The following is a 20930-nucleotide window of genomic DNA, read 5'->3' on the forward strand; positions in this document are numbered from 1 at the left end:
GATACAAACTGGCCATCTGTGTACTTGTGGGACACAACTCAACTGTTCGTATTGTTCCGTGCCTGTCTATTAGTCTGGTGGCTGTATAAAGTAATTAAAACCATTTACAGACAAACATAGTTTGTACTAAACTTAGTTCATACTAATACTATTTTAAAGTTTCAAAAATATGGTAGATTATGTAGTTGCAATAATCAACCCTATATCATATGCCACAACATACATTTAGATTTATTTTTGATAAATTAATCATTAGTCTTAAATGTAGATTTACATGGTGTTTAAGTAGAGACCATCTTGTAATTGGATCCATCCAGCCGCTACAAAGAATCAGTTCAGAGGCCTGAAGTGGGAAAAGAAATACACGTTTTCTGACTGTATCTATCATGGTGACAAAACATGTCCACGTGCAGTAAGAAATATTATCCAAATAATAATATTAATTGTGGCTGGTAACAAGATATATTTGTAGGAAAAAAAGGCCTTCTATAATCTATTAGCATCAACATACTGTACACATATTGAGCTCACAAGATGTTTTCATTTTGAAAGTTGTTTAAACTTTGAATTATTGTGTTTTTATAATAATGAATCCATGTTTACCTTCATTATAGACTTCACGTCGCTGGTTTCCTGGATGAGCCGCTGGATGAGCCGCTGGATGAGCCACTGGATGAGCCGCTGGATGAGCCGCTGGATGCTGTTTCTGCTTCTTAGGAGGCCTCCTGTGTACAGCTGCCATGCTCATGTTACTGTCTGTGGACACCGGGCTGCTGGGACGGTGGCCTGACGGGTTTATTTGGTATTTTCGTGCTGAGGGAAAAAAAACATAGGAACAATTTACTTTCACAATTCCTCACATGTCTTACAGTAACATTTATTGCGGATGTGGGCACCTTCATAAAACCCACCTGACGCTCCTCCGACTTCTGGGCCCAGTGTGTGTGGATATTTGGCCACCCTGACGCCTGAGTACTCTGCAGCTGCAGCCACCGCTTGAGCAAAGTCAGCATCAGTGAAGAAGGATCCGTCTGATGAGCTGACGGCACTGGACCTCCCTGAAGAGACATTATCCTCTTCAGAAGCCGACCCCCATCCGTTGATCATGGAGCCGGTGACGGAGCTCTCCAGGTCGCCGGTGCTGGACGCAGGCGTTTGTTCAAGCCCTCGGAGCAGCAACCTTCGTGGATGCATCTGGGGGTGGTGGGGGTGTGTGTGGGGGTGGGTGTGGTGGTAGTGCATCTTGGCCACCTCTGAATCTGTCTCATCACCCTCCTCCTCCTCTTCCTCCAATATATCGTCATCTTCATCCATGCCATCAGTGTCCAAGGCCAACGGGCTGGGGATGTACCCATATGTGTGTGAAGGAGAGTGGGGCATTTGAAGGGGTGGGGGGCTCACTGTGTGGCGCCTGCAAAAGGGGAAGAACCAATCAAATCAGAAACCCATTTCTCAATTAAATTATGTGAGAAAAGTCAAATGCAGCAGCCAATAACAATGAGACCACACTGCTCATATAGCATATTTGAGCCAATCACTTCAAATCCATTTTGAAAAAATAGCTTATTTTTGCAAATGTAATACTAAATATATGATGTCTTCATTTATTTGTGCACCAACAAATGCAAGGTACTGCTCACAGCTTGACATATTTCAGAAACTTTCAAATCAGTGCAGGTTGATTTTAATGATGCAATGAAATGAGGTGAAATAAATGGTTCCTTTGAAGGTAAGAAATGTATCTAAAACCTAAGATTTGCTTTTGTGAAATTGGTCTATGTCTGAGTTGTTTTACTTGTTGGGGTAGTAGACATCCTGCAAGTGTACCTGCGTTCATGGCTGTCAGGTGCGTCCTGGAGCATCGGCTGCATCTCTTCCTGGGGTGAGGGGGTGAGGGTGGCTGTGGACTGGTGACTGTAAGATACAGCTGCAGGGGAAGAGGCTGCTCCTCGGATGGGAGGAGTGGGGCCCCTCTCCATCTCCTCTTCCTCCTCCAGCTCATCAGGCTGCAGGTACATGTGAGAGGGGGGCATGGGGCACTGCATGTCTGGTTCACAACTGCCAACAGAGAAATGAGCCTCATTACCGTCATATCACCCAAAAAAAACATGTTTTTGTATACTGAAGCCAGGAAAACATAAACTAAATATTCATGGCACCTTTCTATCAAGGTTTGACATGAGCCTAGCACTAATAGGTAGAAAACCCTTGAGGCAAATGCTAGCAATGAGGCGAGAAACAGGAGAAAAGGCAAGAAGAATCAACTAGTATTTAAATACAATGTGTGCATGCCTGTCAGATTGTCTGTCTGTGCAGACATGTCCCACCTTTCATCCATGGAAAGCGAGTACTCCTCTGTGCTCCGACTTGGGGGTGGGTTTGCAGGGGGAGGGGGTAGAAGGTCAGCCCAATTCATTGTGCTCTGTTTGGGTAGTTTGGGGGTGCGCACTCCCTTCTTTTGACCCTGACTCCCTGCTCAAAAATGAGAAAAAAGCACTCTGTCAATCGCAAGACACCTCCAGACATATATACTTATATATGCTCCATCTCTGAAAATCAATTATTAATGTTGACGAAATTCCAACGTAAGGAACTGACAGCAGATAAAATGCAATAAAAAGACTGGCTAACAAAGAAATGATAATGTTACATGCAAGAGTGCAAAGGCTAATGCAACCCTCCACTGTTATGGAAGTGTGCACACATACCTCTTAGCTACTAAATGATTGGAAATACTATAAAATAGTCATTTCCCTACAGCGGTATTATGCAGTACCAAGAGGGAAGGTAGGAATTATAACGGCAGAAAAGGGTCCAATTAATACCAAACTATTAGAATTGTGAACCAATGAGCTGTGAGGTGCAGCGAGCACTAAAGGTTTCTCCTTAATGGCTTGAACTTCAAATGCAATATCAGAATGGATACATGGCATTAAGGTGGCAGTGTTGCATGCCATCCGCAATGAGTTATCATTTGTCCTTGTCTGCAGACGGATTGAGGCTCTGGTGAAATAAAGTAAAGCCAATTAACGAAAGCAATGCAAACTAAGCAGGTACAAACCGAGAAATGCGTAAGAAATCAGAAAAAAACGAAAAATTGAATTAATAAAAGAAAAGGTTCCTTTAATCACATTTGTTTTAAACATCCCTTGGATGACATTGCATAAAAGCCACAAGCGAATGCTGGGCATGGTGTTATGTTACGGTGCCTTTGTTATAAGGCATTGTTGTCAGTTTCCTCTTCTCCTTTTGTTCTGCATTTTTCTATTTTCTAAAGGCATCTCCCTCTCAATTTCGTTTCAAGATAGGATGACATGGTAATTAATCAAATTACCATTTTAAAGCATGCATTATTAGCATATCAAAGTGATTTATTGCTTTTGGGGAATACTAGGATTTTTCAAATAAAGCTACAGGCTTGTATATGATTATATGGTTGCAATAACAATAAACCGGAAACATTTGGCAGTTCATCAAAAACAAAACGGCGAACAAACCTAGTACAATTATTAGCACAGACTCAACTTGATAACCTCTGAATGCCCTTCCTGCAACTTGTTTTTTTTAGTCATGCCCCAATGCTCTTACCGGAGGTGCTACTGCTGCCTCGATCCGAGCTGTTGTAGGAGCCTCCAGTGTGACTGTCATGGGTCTGGTTGTAGGGGATGGTGGCAGGCATAGGGCTGTCACCTGCTCTGTAGCGGTCTGATTTGGGAGAATGGAGTGTGTGGTTAGTATGGCCTCTGGCAGATACCTTGCTTCTACTCAAAACACTTTGAAGCAAAGCATCCACTTTGTATTGGACAAGGAAATTAAGGACATTATTTTGTATCAGAAGTACAAAACCACTTAGCACAGTGTATAGTGTTACACACACGAGGCATGCAGTTGAAGCTTTATCATTTATAGGTGAGTATGTGAACACATGCAGCATCTGCACACAATTCTTAAAACTGTCACACCACATGTGATTCCTTTCTGCAGGTACAACAAGGTGATGATAGCTTTGTTCAAAGCGGTTAAAGATCCAAGAGTTATCTTTGTCTTTCATTTTGAAATTTGACACCAAAGATAAGTCCTCACACCTGCTTTCATCACAAAGAGACAACCAAGATACCATACAATGACAGCAATTCAGGCCTGGCTCACATTTAGCTGCGAAAAATTGCACATGATTGCATGGAGGGTGATGAGAGGTTACATGAATGCCATACAGACAGGCAGAAAGAAAGAGCGATGATGCTTATGTTGACTGAAAAGGAGCGAGAAAGAACCAAGGAAAATATGAGCTTGAAACTCTTCCACAGGCTTCACCAGTGAGGCGGAAAGAGCCGGGAGAGGAGAGAACAGAGGGGGGAAATGAAGCGGAGGAAGATCATGGATCGGAGTGGACCTCTGCAGCCATGGCTTCTGTATTCCACACTCACCCTTGTTCAGCTTGTTTTGCTCCATGATGTTGTACTGCATCTGGGAGCCCATTTCCTGTTTCTGCTGCTGGAGTGAGGGGGGCTTCCAGCAGTGCTTTTCATTCATCTCCCCTCCACCCAGGAGGCCTCCTCCACTGCCTCCGGTTCCTCTGTCGGGGTTACCGTGGTTGCCCATGATGGAGGACTGGATGAGCTGGGTGGTGGCGTATGGTGTCGGCTGGCCCCCCGGCCCTACAAAGCGGCCATCTTTCAGGTTTGGGCTGTTGAAGGTCTTCATCTCATTGATCTTGTTGGACAAGTCTACATCTCCATAGACGCCTGCCTCTGGCACAATGAGGTTGGTCTGCTTGTTTTCCATCTGGTTGTTATAATTGGCGATGCAGTCGGCTGGAGAATATGAGGAGGGTATTTAGTCAATCTTGTCTACTGCTGATCAGCTTAGGAGCAGTATGCCAGTTTGGTAAAAGCTTTGAAACAATAGGGCATCATTTGATCTAGAGCTCAATACATTTATTAAACAAAAGCAAAAACCATTAAGATAATAATTTCAAGCTGTGAAAAATCTCCGTGCCATCTAGCGGGACTCTCTTTATGTTTAAAGTCTCAATTTGCTTGCCAAATGATGATCTGCTTTAGGTGAGTGACACAGGTGTTATTACAGCTTTTGCTCAGCCCCCTCTCTCATCTATGACTCAATGTGGGTGTCATCTCTGTTTCTCGATGTTCTCTCTTCATTGAGAGGGACAAAAATACATGTCTGTATCAAAGACCTGGAATGAGGCACGCAGTAAAAGCACAGCTCCACTGACAGATCCAATTTTCCCTGGCTCATAAAATATTCAAATCCTCCAGCAGATCTGAGAGCCAGCATTGCGGTAAATACCAAGGGCGGCCATAGGTGCACGCTGCTCGTGCCGCGCGCCTCACATTTCAGCGGCACGGAACAGCTCGACACTTCAAAGGTTGACGTGTGAAGGCGCCCCTATGGCTGAGATAAAGGCACATTAACTCCTTTTTTGTTGCTCTGCCACCTATTCAGTGATCCTCTTAATGTTCACAGAGTTTAGGTTTGGCACACACACAAAGCATGCATCTGGCAAGCTCCTTAGTGTCATACAGCGGGGTGTCATGCGAAGGGTGAGGGCTGCCTTTAGCCTGTTATTCCCTGTTAAACATCTCACACCATGTTTGGAAAGAGTCGAACACTTCGACCTCAGACGGGTGATTAGCACAAAGAAGAAACTAAATCTGATGACTATAAAGTCTAAAAGATGAATTATTAATCCTCACTGGGGAAGGTTGTAAGTAAGGAGAAACTATTGAATGGCTGGATGGATATTAGGCCGAACAGCTGGATAGGAATTATGGGCTGCCCTTGAAGGAATAGTCCCAAAGTGCATAATTTAGAACATAAAGCATTTCATTGCAGTCCAAGTTTCCGAGGATATGGTTGTTTTAAGACTTGGGTCACAGCTTAAAATGAATAATAGCAAGTCCTGCAGCATTCAAGCTGAAGTTTTACGCTGTTCTCTTTTCAGATAGACCACTATGTGTGTGTGTGCATAGTCTGCATACAATAATATATATTGTTTTGTGGTAATGTAAAACGTGTTGAGGTCATATTTGCTCCCTCTTGTTGACAACTGTACTAGTGCTGAATATACTAAAAGGCCAATTGGTGGTTGTCTGTGAGTCTCTTTCCTTAACTTTATCTCAATCCGCTGTCTAACTCCCCTTATACATTTCAGTATATGTTTTAGCATATACTTATTCATCATCAATCCTTTCTCTCCCTTTCCATCTGGTCTTCCAGGTGCACCTTTCTCCCTCTATCATTCTCTCCTCCTCTGCTTCTGGCCACCGTCTGCAGTCCAGCCTTGACCTCTTCGCCCGCTGCACATTTCTTAAATAACTGAGCACTTAGGGGAAATTACATTACCGGCTATAACAACAGTATGGAAATCAGCAAAGCAATTCGATTAGCAACAGAGTAGGGACATAAGCCCCTCTCAGTGTGCTCCTTTTATTTCCTGCCTGAAACAGCTCCACTCTAACCTCAAATAAATCAAAACCACAAGCACACAGCCTCTCTTAATCCCGGTATTTCTTCAGGTTTTTCTTGTGGAGACCTACAGAAATGAGAGATACACAGAACAACTCTCCAGGGAGCTAACCCACATATCAGATGCTACTTCCTTTTTCACAGCAGATTCCCCCAGCTCCCTCGTTTCTTATCTCCAGAGTTATTTTGTCAAGGACTGCATCATTGCGTTTGAGATGTGTTTATTTTGGTGTTTGCCTACGCATGGAAGTGTCAACACTTCATACCTGGGCGGCTGTAGGTTGCCAAGTTGCTGTCACTGTTGCCATTGCCTGCAGTGCAGCAGTTCATGCTGCAGTCGTTGTGATTGGAGCAGGAGTTTGGCCATGTGTCTGCCAGCCATGGTTGTGTAGCAGATTCCCCAATGTTTAGCAAACCAGGCCTGTAAGAAAATGGACCAAATAGTTAACAATAGTAAGAGGCTGAGCCAACACCACACTGACATTAATGTGAATGAAATGAAACACCACAAAAACATGATATCTGAAAGAGAGGATTATGTTGAGTTTATTTATCCAGCAGCTGAGAATAGGAAACATTTAGTACCGTACTTGTTTGCCTTTTGGCCACACACACACACACACACACACACACACACACACACACACACACACACACACACACACACACACACACACACACACACACACACACACACACACACACACACACACACACACACACACACACACAACACACACACACACACACACACACACACACACACACACACACACACACACACACACACACACACAGCCTAGGGAGCACATTAGAAAACAGCCCAGCTAAATAGATTGTGTGTGCATGACTTGCCCACAGTCGATGACACTTTCCCTGAGCCCTCATGAGCATTAGCGAACCGCTTGGATTAGACAGCCAGATAAAATTCACTCGCTATTTTGCGAAATGTGCATCCTGAACAGCCAGTGAACCACAAATGCTTCACGAGTAATGTTGTCACACAGCATCTCTATCATTTAAAAGTGTTCTTCTTTTAGCTTTACAGAAGGAATGAAATTAAAAGCCAGCACTAGAAGATAAACCCATGCGAACCAGTCCTCACATGATCGCCTGGCCATCAATCCCTATTGTTTCCGTGTATTGCTCCTATTACTCTGTCTTTAATCTCAGCACAATGCAAGATTACTTGTTCAACAGGATTCTACTGTACAACCTGACCTAAGTCCAACCAGTGTTAAAAGAGCCGAGAATAAATCGCTTCCTACTACTCATGGAATGAATCAATCTAGCATACAAAGATAATTCAGGCTACTCTACCACGGCCATATACTGTTTCAATATTCAAATATCCACAGCACTGCTCCCAGTTGCAAATCCCAACACTGATTTAGCATTGAATTATGTTTCCTCATTCCCTCTCAAGTGACTCATTTTTCGGATTCATTTTGGGAAATGAACACATTGGTCATATCCAACCAAATACAATCATACAATAGCTCCTCAATCACCCCGGCAGTTGTATGTTGATATTGAATGGCCATTGTCTTTGTTCAGAGCTGGCATAGCCATTCTGCAAATTGGGATTCAATCATAGAACTGGATAATATGGATTTAATGCTGATTGCTCCAAGCTAACTATTCATTACTATATGAACAACACACACACACATTTACATCATGTACTCTTAGTAAAGAAAGGGAAACCAATAAATACATAGTTCCTCTTTCTTTTCTCCATTCTATATATTTTTTTCAATCTCCAAGCGGTATGATGCCATCTATTGGACATACAAATGAGTTATAACATGCATCATTCTTTAAGTCTCGCTGTTTGTACACAATGCACCATTCCACAACATGCATAGGTGTGCCGTTACAGCTATGTGTGGGCAGGTTTCTCTATTCATGTTTTAGGGTGAGGCTATGGCACAGCCTTGTGGTTGGATGTGGCTCTCCACCATCTAGGATGAGGATGGTCTCCTGGCAGACTGCATGGGGCTTTGTTCATGTTATCATAACATACTTAATGCACCCCCTTACCCCACCCCAGCTCTCTACGGCTTAAGAAAGTCACAGCACTCCCCCTAGTGTTTGCTGAAGAAAAGTGCACTTGCCCAACACTGCTCAACTGTTCAGTAGTTTTGCCATACGACTGCATTTGTTATTCAAATATAGTCATGATTTGATTTCCCCCATTTTTTTAAAGTATTTGACATATAACAGTACACACTCTTTACATAAGAAATAAATAAACTCTTACCTTCCAGCGCTGCTAACACCCTCTCCTCCTCTCTGATATGCCACTGAAAATAGAGAAAACAATTTGAAAATGATTAGATTGATTTAGAATTTTAGTTTTGTCAGCGTTGATGTGAATGCTTCCTTTTACGTGCATGTGTTTGCGTTTTATTTATCAGTTTATGTGAGCATGTACATGAATGTTTGTGGCATCATTTTGGCTGAGTCACACACACACAGAGCAACAGGAGCAGAAGGAGTGTATGTAAGAGGCTTATGAAGAACAGAGATGCAGAGCTCTTTGGTTGCTGGCTCGGGTTCAGCGTGTTTGAAGCTCCGCGCACTGAAAGTTGGACTCTTTCAAGGAGCTCTAAGCTGGCTGTGTGTGAAGGAGAGATAAACTTCAAACTTTAATTACAATCTCTTCCCCCGAAAGGAGGAGAGATGGAAGAGGGTAGGTAGGGCCTCAACTGTGTCAATTCCCCGTCTCAAAACATGAAGTGTGGTTTTGGCCTTGCATCAAAAAAGGGGAGCTCTTATCTCTATCTAATGCAAACAAAGTATCACACTCCAATTCCGGATGCAAATCAGCACAAGGCACCCCAACATCTTGTTAGTAGCAGGGTGCCAGGGCATGGAGTTTTACATCTTAAAGAGACAACAAAGTTAGGCTTGTTTTTCAAGTGGAAGATTTCCAGCTAATCATGAAACAAGCTTGCAACAGCCAAATGATTCTACCTGATTACAAGGCTTAAGGCAGACAGAAAAACAACTCTGCTACACGACCTCTGCAGAGACAGGATCAATCAGGCCAATGTTACCACAAACTGTACATTATTGTTTGACTCACTCTTCTTCTCCTGCCCTCACTTTGAATTCCTCTCAACCATTCACCATTGTATTAAGCACTCCTAACACCTCTAGGGAACAAAGTTCTTCAGACAGATTAAATAAGAAGGATTGTAAATACATACTTGCTTCTATCTGTTTTTTTCTTCTGCTTTTTCTCTTTTTTTTATCTAATTGGTGTGTTGGAGTGCTGGTGGTGTGTCATTCTCTTAAATCCCATCGGAGGTTGCCAGCAGCCCTTTGATCAAGTTACCACTAGTTTAAGCAGCCTCTCAGAAGTGCGGCCTGCTTCTCTTTAAGCATTACATTCTGACACGACCCTAACATTTGGTGGAACATTTATTTCTTGGTAGATCTTTAAACTGTGCAAATGTTTGCCTCGTTTAATTGGTAGACACCGAGTGTCCCTTGTTGACTTTTCCAGATGTAATGGCTCTCATCTATTTGGACTCTGGCCATTAAAAGAAGTGTTCAACAAATAAAGGGAAAAAGCTGGTGTAAAGTGAATCAATAAAAGCAGGCATCCCTTATTTTAATTATGAAGAAAGAAAAAGAGAAAATAGAAGTGCTTACCGGTTGGTGTGAAAGTAAATGACGGAACTGTTGGGACAGAAACAAAAAATAAATTAAATTACTGAAGTATTTTTGCATCGACACTGTCTGGAACGAGTTCCTGGGACATAATTCAAAGGGCTTCATCGCCACATAGTTTCTGTTTAAGTACACAAATCCTCAAAAAGTATTTTAGCCTGTATTCACACGCTACTCGCTGGCCCCTTGTCTTTGATCCCTGCAGACATCTCTGGACCCCAACTGGGGGAAAGTGAGTGTTGAGCCAGCTGCTGGTTCAAATCCTGGCTCAGACTGTCAGAGGCCTGCTGGGCGGGGTCACACACTTGGGAGATATATGTTGCTATCTCTACTCACATTATAACCCATACAGCTCAATTACTCACACTTCAGCATAGAAGGGGCCCTTTTGCAAAACAGTAATACACTGTGGGCAGATTTAGATTCTGTAGTGGCTGTTGTTGGTATCTTATAACATATTTGTTGGTTTCCTTTGTGAAGAATTGAAGAACACTACACCATGCATTGAAGTTGATGCAACATTGCACTATGCTGGTAGTCATGCAGAGCACTGCCTTACGATGAAAGTATTGTTGCTGTCTAAGTACGAGACATCGGAGAAGGACAACAACGTTGTTATCACATTTCCATTTCCTGGAACAATACATTCATACATTACCTGTTCCAAAAAATGTCCTCTAAATGCAACAATCACCCTATCATGTTTGAATCTCTCAGCTCTTGATGCTCAACCAAGTCTAAAGATATGTGCAGTCGGGTGGCTTTAATCTGTTGGTTGAATGCCTGGGAAGGGGGATAGACTAGCACTTGGAAGGCTTAACTGCCTGTGAGAAATCCAAATTAGATTGAAATGCATATATTGATTGTACTCTAATTCCTGGTACTGATCATTTCACTAACAAGATTTGTTTTGAGGATTTATGCAGCACTGCGTAAAAGAGTGTATTATACAATGGGAAGGCATTATCACTTTAAGGTTTGCATGATTGCATCCCTTGGCAGGTAAAAAAGGTATTTTCAGTTTCCAAATGCAACTACGTATAAGAGACACACTGTGGCACACACATTCACACGTCCCAGTTCAGCCTATTTCACCCTGTGTGCAGATTGTTGCTTCATGTGGTTGCAATTATACTCTTTTCAAAACATTCTTAGTAACCAGTTCCAACAAAGATCGTGGCCTCTTGTGGTCTGGGTGCATGAGGAGGAGAAGAAGGAGGGGGGTCATGTCTGCCTACTGTGCCTCTGAAGAGCTGTGTGAGTTTGTGTGAGTAAACATCAACATACAGAATCAAAGAGAGTCAGCGGGTTACCTCAGCCTACACACTCGTCTCTGCCTCAGGCCACAGATCATTACTTTTGAGCCTTTAAAGTTACAATTCTATATTACTGTATTCCCTGTGTTTAACCTCTGTTTTTACCAATGTTAAAATAATACTTTTCAGATGTCTAACAACATAAAAGCATTAGTGTGTTGTCAGACTTTAATACAATTGATTCACAATATCATTAGGAATGTCATACTATCATAGATATCATATCATAGATGTTCATGACTATATAAAGACTGAAACAGGTAACAGTTCTGACCATTATCAACCACACACAGCTATGTGTCTCTCACTTTCACATGACTCACAACTCTCACCGTTAGCATGTCTTCTGTCTGTGTTTATGTGTGTTTGTGTCAAGGTTGAAGGGTGGATCTCATCTAGCCCTGGCACACAGCAGTAAACCTCAGTGAATGACTGTGGATGGTGTAGGTAGCGCTCACAGGCAGCAGCTGCAGAGCCCAAGGCCACACATTAAGCCAGCCCACACATAAATGAGACTGAGAAAGAAAGGCTAATAGCTCTCTTTTAAATCTTAACAATTATGGGCAGAGGTTGGACATGTCATGAACCCTGTCACTTCGGCTCATTCAGGTAAAGAAACACACTGGGTTACGCTGTGGCTACTCTAAGAGGGTTGAAATACAGCCCAAATACACATGGGTATGAATTGTTGTGTTTTTCCAAACGTATGATAAGCAGACACTATAAGCAAGATTGCTCAATGCAAAACTCCTCCAGATCTGAAAAGATAGCAAGATTACTTCAAGCATGTGAAAATGTCAGCATGTCCTTGATAAAGATGTATTATGGTAAGACATTCTCTCGTTCCCAGCTCTGTCAAAAGGGAGTTGCTAAAAGGGCAGTTGTTGGACCTGAACATGTACTTTACTGAAAAACACTTCACACCCCCTTGCAGGATCAGTGTGACAGAAATATGAAAAATAAATAAAAGACGTCTTCACGCAGCACTCTCAGCGGGAACTCACGTCACATCCCTACTGGAGAGCACGTTCAGATAGACTTCACCTAGAGCACTCTAGATAGACATATGTCAGTTTGTGACAGGCAGGATCGGAGGAAGCTTCTGTGCAGAAGATGGTGGTTGCATGTTCTTACACTATTTTGTAATTGAGAAAACCTCTAACCTTAAACCAGCACTGTGAATCAGAAATTCAAGTGGATACACGTGGTAATGGTCACTGTGTCCTTACCTTTGCGAATGCCTGCATAACTGCTGGAGAGGCCATTCCTCTTCTTTCGGTGTCTATACAACCAGATGCTGAAGACCATGAGGATGATCCAGCACGCAGCTCCTATGCCGGCTATAAAGGCCGGCTGCTTGACAACATCGGAGATCTGCTGGGAAAGGGGGTTCTCTTGGATCCCTGTCTCTGTCATTCGCCCAGATGCATCTGAGAATCAGGAATGGAGGAGATTTCAGAGCAGAATTAGAAGAAAAAAACATGTGGTGGGGGTACAAATAATATAGCACCCATGCAATAAAGGGAATAAGGAATATGAAAACAGCAGAGATGAGTGAAAGAAATGTTATTTAAAGCTTAAAACTCAAAGCAAGTGCAAGAGCCTGAAATAGGGAAATATATCTAAAATAAATGGAGGCAGCACAGTACATAAATATGAAAATTCCTCCTCCTGACGAACAAAAAGACTCTCAGTGGGTGTGTAGGAGGCTGGGTAGTGGAAATGGGAGTCGTTTCTCTATATTATTCAAAAGGCTTTCATCTCAAATCCCAGTCAACAGTGGCAGGTGAGCCGACGAAAGCAACCAAAGACATTCAAACTGAGCCTGTGCGTCATTTACACCGAGCATTGGTTGTTTCATAATCATGTAAATAAATCCAATGAGATCATCCTCAAACACAGTCACCACAGTAATTAGCAAACTGAGGCACATCTGTGAAAAGCTGAGGTGTGAATGCCTTGAGCTGTTGCTACTGTGAAATGCAGTGTAAAGGCACCGTCTGTGCGGCTGCTCACAACAACCCGCGCTCTCGGTCTGTTTTTCTCATCCGTCTATTCTCTCTGTGCTTCTCCCTCATGCACGGTACATGAAAGACTTATTTGGGTTTGCCCCAGCCCCCGCCATTCTGAAACTTCTTCGTGTTCGTGTTATTTTGACTTCATCTCTTTTGCTCAAGTCTTTCATGTTGCAGCCACTCTCCTCTACCAAACTCTCTAAGCCAGAGGCGGAAACACTTCCCCAATGAAACCAGCTCTCTGCCTTTCCCCCTCCACATCACTCTGTCTGTCTTTGTCTCAGTCGCTCAGCCCATGAACGCCTCACACTGCCTCTCTCCTCACTCCTCTGTCTTCTCAATTTAAGGCTTGTTCTGGCCGAATGAACGGAGCATGCCAATGTGACTAAGCAGCCCACAAGGGACTGTACAGGTATCTAGGCTGGCATGACGCATACAAGCTCAGAGTGTGACAAATGCATTTGGTGAAGCGCTGGTCCCCAAGGCACATTGTTCCACTCCAGTGTTGGAACATGGCAACCATCACCACAGGAACTCTTCAAGGGAGGGAAATTGTATCAGTCACAGCCGATGCTTCTTCATGCCTATCCCAGCCCACTCAATCACAGATTCAAAACCAGATGGAGCTCTATCTCTCCCTATTTCTCTGCTCTTTAGTGGAGATAAAAATGATAACAACAAGCCCCACTGAAGTCTGCAGTGTGCTTCTTAAAACTAATAATATGTTATGCCTGAGCCCAGAGTGCAGGATTCATTATTGCCTTTGTTGTTTGAAGCACAGACAGAAAACATTGCATTCTTGAGTGGAGAGCAGAGCAGGGTGGGGCAGCCAGCTCAACAGCTGCCACCCAGGAATTTAATGTGCCCACGTGGATCAGGCTACCAGCAACTGGCAGCTAATAGCCATTGCAGTGCTCAAACCTGTAAAAGTGTTCTACCATTCAAACGTCATCCTATTCTGTGACGAGTTTTAGGATGCTTGTAAAAAACGTAATCACTTCAATTACAGTTTTAGAGCGCTGTTGATAAAGAAAGGGAAAAAGGCAGATTCTTAAACATTCACTACAAAGAAAGGAATTACAAAAATATATGTTTTATTGGCAGAATGTCATATAAACTAAAAAGCTCTTAATTTGGGGTGACTGGATTAATGCGTTAAATATTTGTTAGACATTTGGTTTTCATTCTGACTGGTAGGATTGCACAAGGATGAAGACATTGAAACACAGCAAATGTATCCACTGAAAGAAAGGATAAACAATGATACGACCTCCTGTGAGAGAGAAAAAAAAGGTTGTTTCTACTCACCAAGCTGGAAGAAGGTGATATCGCTCTTGACCCCGGGACCCACCCCGGTGCTGGCTGCTACCTCCACGCTGTAGCGGATCCCTGGGGCCAGACTGGGAATGAGCAGGGATAAGACTGAGCCGTCAACTGTGCGGTTGATATGGTACCTGCTCTCATTCCCCAAGCACCAAATCTGCCATAACAGAGAGAAAGAAAAAGTAAAGAGTGAGGCAATGTTATGAAGGTTTCGTGACAACATCCAGTTTGGTAGCTGCCACCAATCTGTGTCCAGATAATTGGTTGGTACTGCTATTGGAACATTTCAGGACAACACAGGTATTGAATTACATCTCTGAGCTAGGAAAACATTTGACAAAATGGCTTTATGTTTTAAAGGCTGCGCAACACAGGGTCAGTATTAGCTGAGGTAGCCATAACACGTTTCTGTGTAGCCTTAAACCCATGAAAAACAAATGGGGATCAGTAATCACCTCCATAACCCAATTTCAGCAGAAGCTAAGTGCTGTCACTCCCAGGAAGGAGCGCTGCCTCGCAGGCTGACTCACACCAGGGCCACAAAGAGAAGCATACATTCACCTCAGCATGAGGCCTGGAGACCTCCACATCCTGGACCCCTGACATTCTGCTTTCTTTACCCCCTACCTCCACCCAGCAGTTACCCAGGTTAACATATAAACCTCCCTTGGTGTGTACTATACCATGTGCATGTGTGTGTGTGTTTCCACTTCTGTGATGGAACTACAAAGCCCTGACATTTTCTGTGTATCTTAAAAATTGCGGTGAGTGGAAAGGGCCGCTAGGGACCGGGCTCTGAAATGATTGTGGAACGCTCTCGAGCCTGACTTAAAAACCATGAAATTACTATAAAGCCTATCACCAGAGAACATTTACGTAGAAAATTAACAGTGGCTTAACATTTTCATTGGCTCTGCCTCATCTACCTTCCTGCTACTAACCTATATTCCCTGCACCGTTAAAGGTGTTCCAATTAAAATACAGGACTTACACAGCATAACATTAGAGTGGATTCAGAGGGAGGTCAATATTACAGGTGCACGTATATTATAAAGGAAGGACGAAGAAAAGAGGACCAACAAAATGATAAATTAGGTCTATCTCTTCTTTGTCATGTCTTTGATCATTGGTCATTATCATAGCTTCAGTCCGTTAATCTAATATCCAAAAATTTACCTATGTTTTCATTCATGTCTTTACTAAGCCTGGTAATACCTTGAGTAAACGTTTTTTTGTATCTTCATTTTCATTTTTACCAGTGCGATTATATGTTTCAAATATGATCAAGATCAATCTATACAAAATCTATATGAAACATGTCATGAATGGCCTATAATTTTATCTCCACACACAATAACTTAGTAGTCACCAGTTTAAGGCCAAACTAATATAAGAGGCAAAAAAGGAACCCATCAATAATTACAGCTGAAATTGCCTCCTCATCAATATTCACCCTACGAGTGCCACAAGATGTATGAGCCTACCCTTTCCACCAGATGGCACTGTTTTACAACAGTTTCCACCAGTTCCCCTGCTTTTGACTCCTTCCCTGTCTGGTCTCTGAGCCTGTCACACGCTGGAAGAGCACAAAGGTGCGCCTCAACCAGGAATTCATTACCTTTCCATGTCTGTGCATTGTCTCTCTCTCTGTTATCTGCTCTGTCTGCATCCTTGTTTGTGTCTCCTTTGTGTGTTTCTACAATGCAAGTCCCACTTGCTCAGAACAAAGGTAGCTGCAGTTTTTTTACCTTGTACTCCTGGACCACCCCATTCTGTTCCTCTTCTGGAGGGGGTTGCCAGGAGACCACGATGGCGGTCCCATTGTCCTCACTCTCCGTCACTGTAACCTCACGAGGCGGGGCACTGGGGGCTGAGGGGGGTAGACAAAATATAAAAAACACACCTTCATACATGAGACAGTTTTTTTTATAACTGCATGCAGTCTCTCCCAGTTTCCCCTCATCACATTGAGCTGTCACAATCTTTGTTTGAGACTAACGCTGAGGTGAAAACAAAAGAGCAATAATCAAAATTGCAATGCTTTTATCTGACAACGGGGTTTGTTTAACACAAGTGCTCTTGTGGGTATATAACATGTAATTGTTTACTGAAAACACACAGGGAGTTATGATGGCGGGTGTATGTTAGTGTGTGAACGCCAACCTGTGGTCCAACGGTAATTAAACTGAAATAATTACCAATGCGACAAAAAAGCTGTAATCACAGTGTGAATGGGTGTTATAAAAACTGCCTTTTTCTGCTTCAAGGAGAACAAACATTGTTTTAACTGCTCCAAAAACAATTATCAACAAGACTAGGAACAAAGGAGAATCCAGCAAAAATAGATCGAAACACTCCCACGCATGCAACAAACATAGACACACTGTCGTAAACACTATGCACTCACATTTATCTTAACTGTTTGCTACAGATTAAAATTCACACTTGGGTTTCAACCAAACCTCATGAGACTGCCACAACCACACCCTATGAGAAATTAGTATGATACTTATATATATGGGGTTCCATAGGGCCTTTTAAAGAGGTGAACATCAACCCTAACCCTAGCATGCTTGAATACACCACATTTGAACATACCATAATCCTGCCATAACTGCCTGCTGTGAACAGCTGTTGTATGCTCTCACACATGCGAGCTGAGCATATAAAATAGTGTAAACATGGAAACATGCATGCACACATGCAAGCACACTCGCGCACAGTCACACTCATTCGCATCCCCCCACCTTCTTCCAGCGTCTTGCCAATTTTGATATCACTGTCTGTTCCCTGGAACTCATCGAAGAAGGGGCGGATTTTGAATTCGTATGTGACTCCTTTCCGAAGCTGCGGCACAACAGCGCTGTCCTCCCCGGGGGTTCGCACCTCGAACACAGCCCACTCACTCCTCTGTAGCCCCTGCGGTGAAGGTCTGTACATCACCTTGTAGCCCTGGATGTACTGCGACTGCTGCTCCACCTTGTGAACGAAAAAAAAAGGTGGTGTGAGTGCGAGTTTGATTAGATGCTTCACAGTGGAATATAACACAGTATTGTTATAAATGTTGTATGACTTGACAGCTATGGATTGCTGATACGCCAGGCACTGGATGAAATGGGGTGCTAACTCATCACATCACCCCTCTGTGTATCCATCCGTATCTACATCTCTCTTTTTCAACTGTCTGTCTATGCGCCATTTGGAGCAGCAGCGATTTGTGCAACCACAGTATGAGGTCATTGGCCAGAGGTTCCTCCAAGTCTGGAGCTGGTTAAACAGGGCCCAGGCTCCCAGAACAGCCTGTCTCATCCTGTCCTGCTCTCCAGTGTACTGACTGGCTGCTAGTGTCAAGGAAGAGGGGGAGAAGTGAATCTTTATACTGAGTTCCAGAAGTTGAAAATGCAAGTTTAACAGCATCTGATGCAGCTTATTAATAAAACGTTGCTCCGTTACCCAGCATGGTTAGAGAGAAGAATAACCGTTAACCCGTATGCTAATATCCATACGACTCCCTGTGGAAGGCAGGCAGCAATGGCTTGTAAAGATTTTAGTGATTTCTTTATCCCTCCCCCGTAAAATATGCTGCCGGCTCAGGTGGTCTTCATTAGCCTGAAACTGTGCAACCATTTACCACAACACAAAGGAAAATGTAAAACCAAGAAACTCCACATTGGGAATAGATTTAACCCCACAAAACAAGGATACCGTGGCGTTTTACTATATTGTAATTCTCTCTTGTATCATGTGTTTTTTTGGAACATTCCAGGGAGACAGGGTAACTGGGCAATAATGTTTTAAATCAGTCTTGACATGTCAGTATCCTTTTCACGTTTCCTCGGTCCCATTCATCACTCACTGTGGCACTTCATAATACTAGAGAATGTAGGGGTGGCCCTATGTCAAAAGGCAAAACAGGACTGTTCTTTCCTTTCAGTAAGCCATCCAACAGACCAATATCTAGGTGGACAGTATAGATATAGAGTCTCGTAAAATAAAAAAAACGATACATTAACCATATCAATTTCAGGTGGACGTTAGTATTTCATTTGGAGCTTTTAGGCTATCAGTTAAGGAAAGCCACCATAAGCTCCCAGTTCTACTTCTACTTCTTCCTCTCCCACCTATCCGTTTTAACATCTGTAAGCCATTTCCACTTAAGAGCATGAGTTGGCCGCCTCTTCCTTCTCACTTGTATTATTTTAACAGCCATCAAGTGTTTTCAATCTGAGAGGGCACAGGCTGGCACGCCACACACTGCTATGCGGTACAATATAGCCTGCAGAAGGCTAGGCTCTGTAGTTAAGTTTTTGGGCGGTTGAGTGGTCCACTGTGGGCGAAGCTGCACATTTTTGGTCTCAGGCCAGTCGACCATTTTCAGACTCATGCCAGATGGACAATAAGAAAACTTGGATTGTGTTCCAAGCTGCTGTCTGCAGTGTCCTTCCTCTGAAGGGTGCTAGGACGTTAGCACATTAGCTCGCCTGAGTGGCCTGGCAAATTGACCATGGGGCATATCACTAAACTAACCTTGGAGCTTTGGTGACCAGCTATACTAATGATCCATATGGCAATCTGTGGCTGGCTGCAGCTGTCTAAAGAAAAAAAAGTCACAACAGTGCATTGATAGAGCATTATACTCACGGTCCACTGCACCCTGACAGATGAGGAGGAGAGAATGGTTGGGTTGTGAAGGTGTATAAGCACTTCTCCCAACTCCCTTTGGATCTGACGATGGTCCACGCCCTGACTGGTGGGAGGGATATCTGTATGCAGAAGCACAGATTTAAAAAAAAAAAAAAAATGATATTGAGTTAAACTACAGAAAAACCACAACACTTTGGTGCTGTAAATGAATTTCATATCAGTAAAAAGGCAGCCCTCACCTTGTGTTTTCACAGCTTCAGTGATAGGACTGGGATCACTCAGCCCGTAGGCATTGGCTGCCCGTACTAAGAAGAGGTAGACTGCACTGGGCTTCAAGCCCTTCAGTACAAATGACTCAGTTTTCACATGCTCTGCCAAGGTTTGCCAGCTGCTCCCTGATGCATGACTGTGAACACACAACAAAATAATTAAGGTTTCAAAGTTGTCATTAACACCACGCAGTTGTTTGGTTTATTGATCATTGCTGTTTAGTTTTACCTGAAGGCCTCTATTATATAGGAGGTGGGCGTGGCTCCAGCATTAAGGTTAGGTCTCCAGGAAAGGGAGATGGAGGTGCGGGTAACATCAGTGACCTCAGGTTTGGAAGGGGCACTGGGGATCAGGTTTGGGTCAGTGGGCCTGTTTGGCTGAACTGGAACTCCAAACTCTTAATTTAGAACATAGTAAAAGAAAGAAATAAAGGAACATGTAGTTTATTGCTATCACAGTAAACAAAGGTATGCAAAACATCTCCAAACTTCATATACCTCTTTACCATTTGACTTTCACAAAGGAATATCACAAACATATCACGCAATTTGAAAAAGTACACTGAGAGGCACTTATCCTCCCTATTGGTTAGTCTTACCATGAACCTCTAAGTAGGCTTTCCATGAGGCCTCTCCACTCGGTGTAGATGCGATGCAGGTGTAGGTACCAGTGTCACCAAGCTGCCGGGAAAACAGAGAAGAATATTTGGTTAAATGGAAATTATTTAAATGCATGTCAGAGTCTCTTGAACTGGTAAGAGTCTATTTCCCGCTTTTGCCACATACTGTCTCCCCCCACCGTCAATGCTCTGCTTATTGACATTCTGGTGAAGTCGTAGCAGGCAGCTGTCAATGCCTGATAATCTCAATGTCATGCCTTTTACAACAGAACCTGAGGAAAGCAGCTGGAGAGGCCAAGTGGCAGAACATTCCTAGTCAAATGGAAAAGATTTTCACAGGATCATAGACTAATTGGGGACCTTATTCTCTCTCTACTATTCCAAACATGGAAGTGACTGCTCTGTGCAACAAATGTGGTGACAAGCTACACTAAAGATATAAAGTAGAACATTGGTTATTAATATACTTTTATTAACATTGCCTCACTCTTTACTTTTTCTTTGTCACTTATAAGTAGGAGATTAGAGTTCACTGAGTGATTTTTATTTGTAGTTATGTTTTAGAACAGGAAC

General features: G+C 43.0%; 1 protein-coding gene across 2 annotated transcripts in view; it reads right to left on the reverse strand.

Annotated features, from left to right (window-relative positions):
* robo1 (roundabout, axon guidance receptor, homolog 1 (Drosophila)) overlaps positions 1-20930 on the reverse strand; it is a 156514-nt gene that overhangs the window by 5123 nt on the left and 130461 nt on the right. For both annotated transcript variants that reach the window (XM_034113094.1, XM_034113095.1), the window contains exons 11-27: positions 20337-20418; positions 19967-20135; positions 19708-19874; positions 19466-19587; positions 17572-17803; positions 16573-16694; positions 14810-14981; positions 12716-12916; positions 10153-10179; positions 8753-8795; positions 6756-6910; positions 4428-4814; positions 3589-3705; positions 2328-2472; positions 1828-2058; positions 912-1411; positions 604-813 (exon numbers count right to left, since the gene is read on the reverse strand). In XM_034113094.1, coding sequence (XP_033968985.1) covers positions 604-813; positions 912-1411; positions 1828-2058; positions 2328-2472; positions 3589-3705; positions 4428-4814; positions 6756-6910; positions 8753-8795; positions 10153-10179; positions 12716-12916; positions 14810-14981; positions 16573-16694; positions 17572-17803; positions 19466-19587; positions 19708-19874; positions 19967-20135; positions 20337-20418 — 3082 coding nt within the window. The remainder of the gene's footprint in view (positions 1-603; positions 814-911; positions 1412-1827; positions 2059-2327; positions 2473-3588; positions 3706-4427; positions 4815-6755; positions 6911-8752; positions 8796-10152; positions 10180-12715; positions 12917-14809; positions 14982-16572; positions 16695-17571; positions 17804-19465; positions 19588-19707; positions 19875-19966; positions 20136-20336; positions 20419-20930) is intronic.

Source organism: Trematomus bernacchii, unplaced genomic scaffold (assembly GCF_902827165.1).
Source record: "Trematomus bernacchii unplaced genomic scaffold, fTreBer1.1, whole genome shotgun sequence".
Lineage (NCBI taxonomy): Eukaryota > Metazoa > Chordata > Actinopteri > Perciformes > Nototheniidae > Trematomus > Trematomus bernacchii.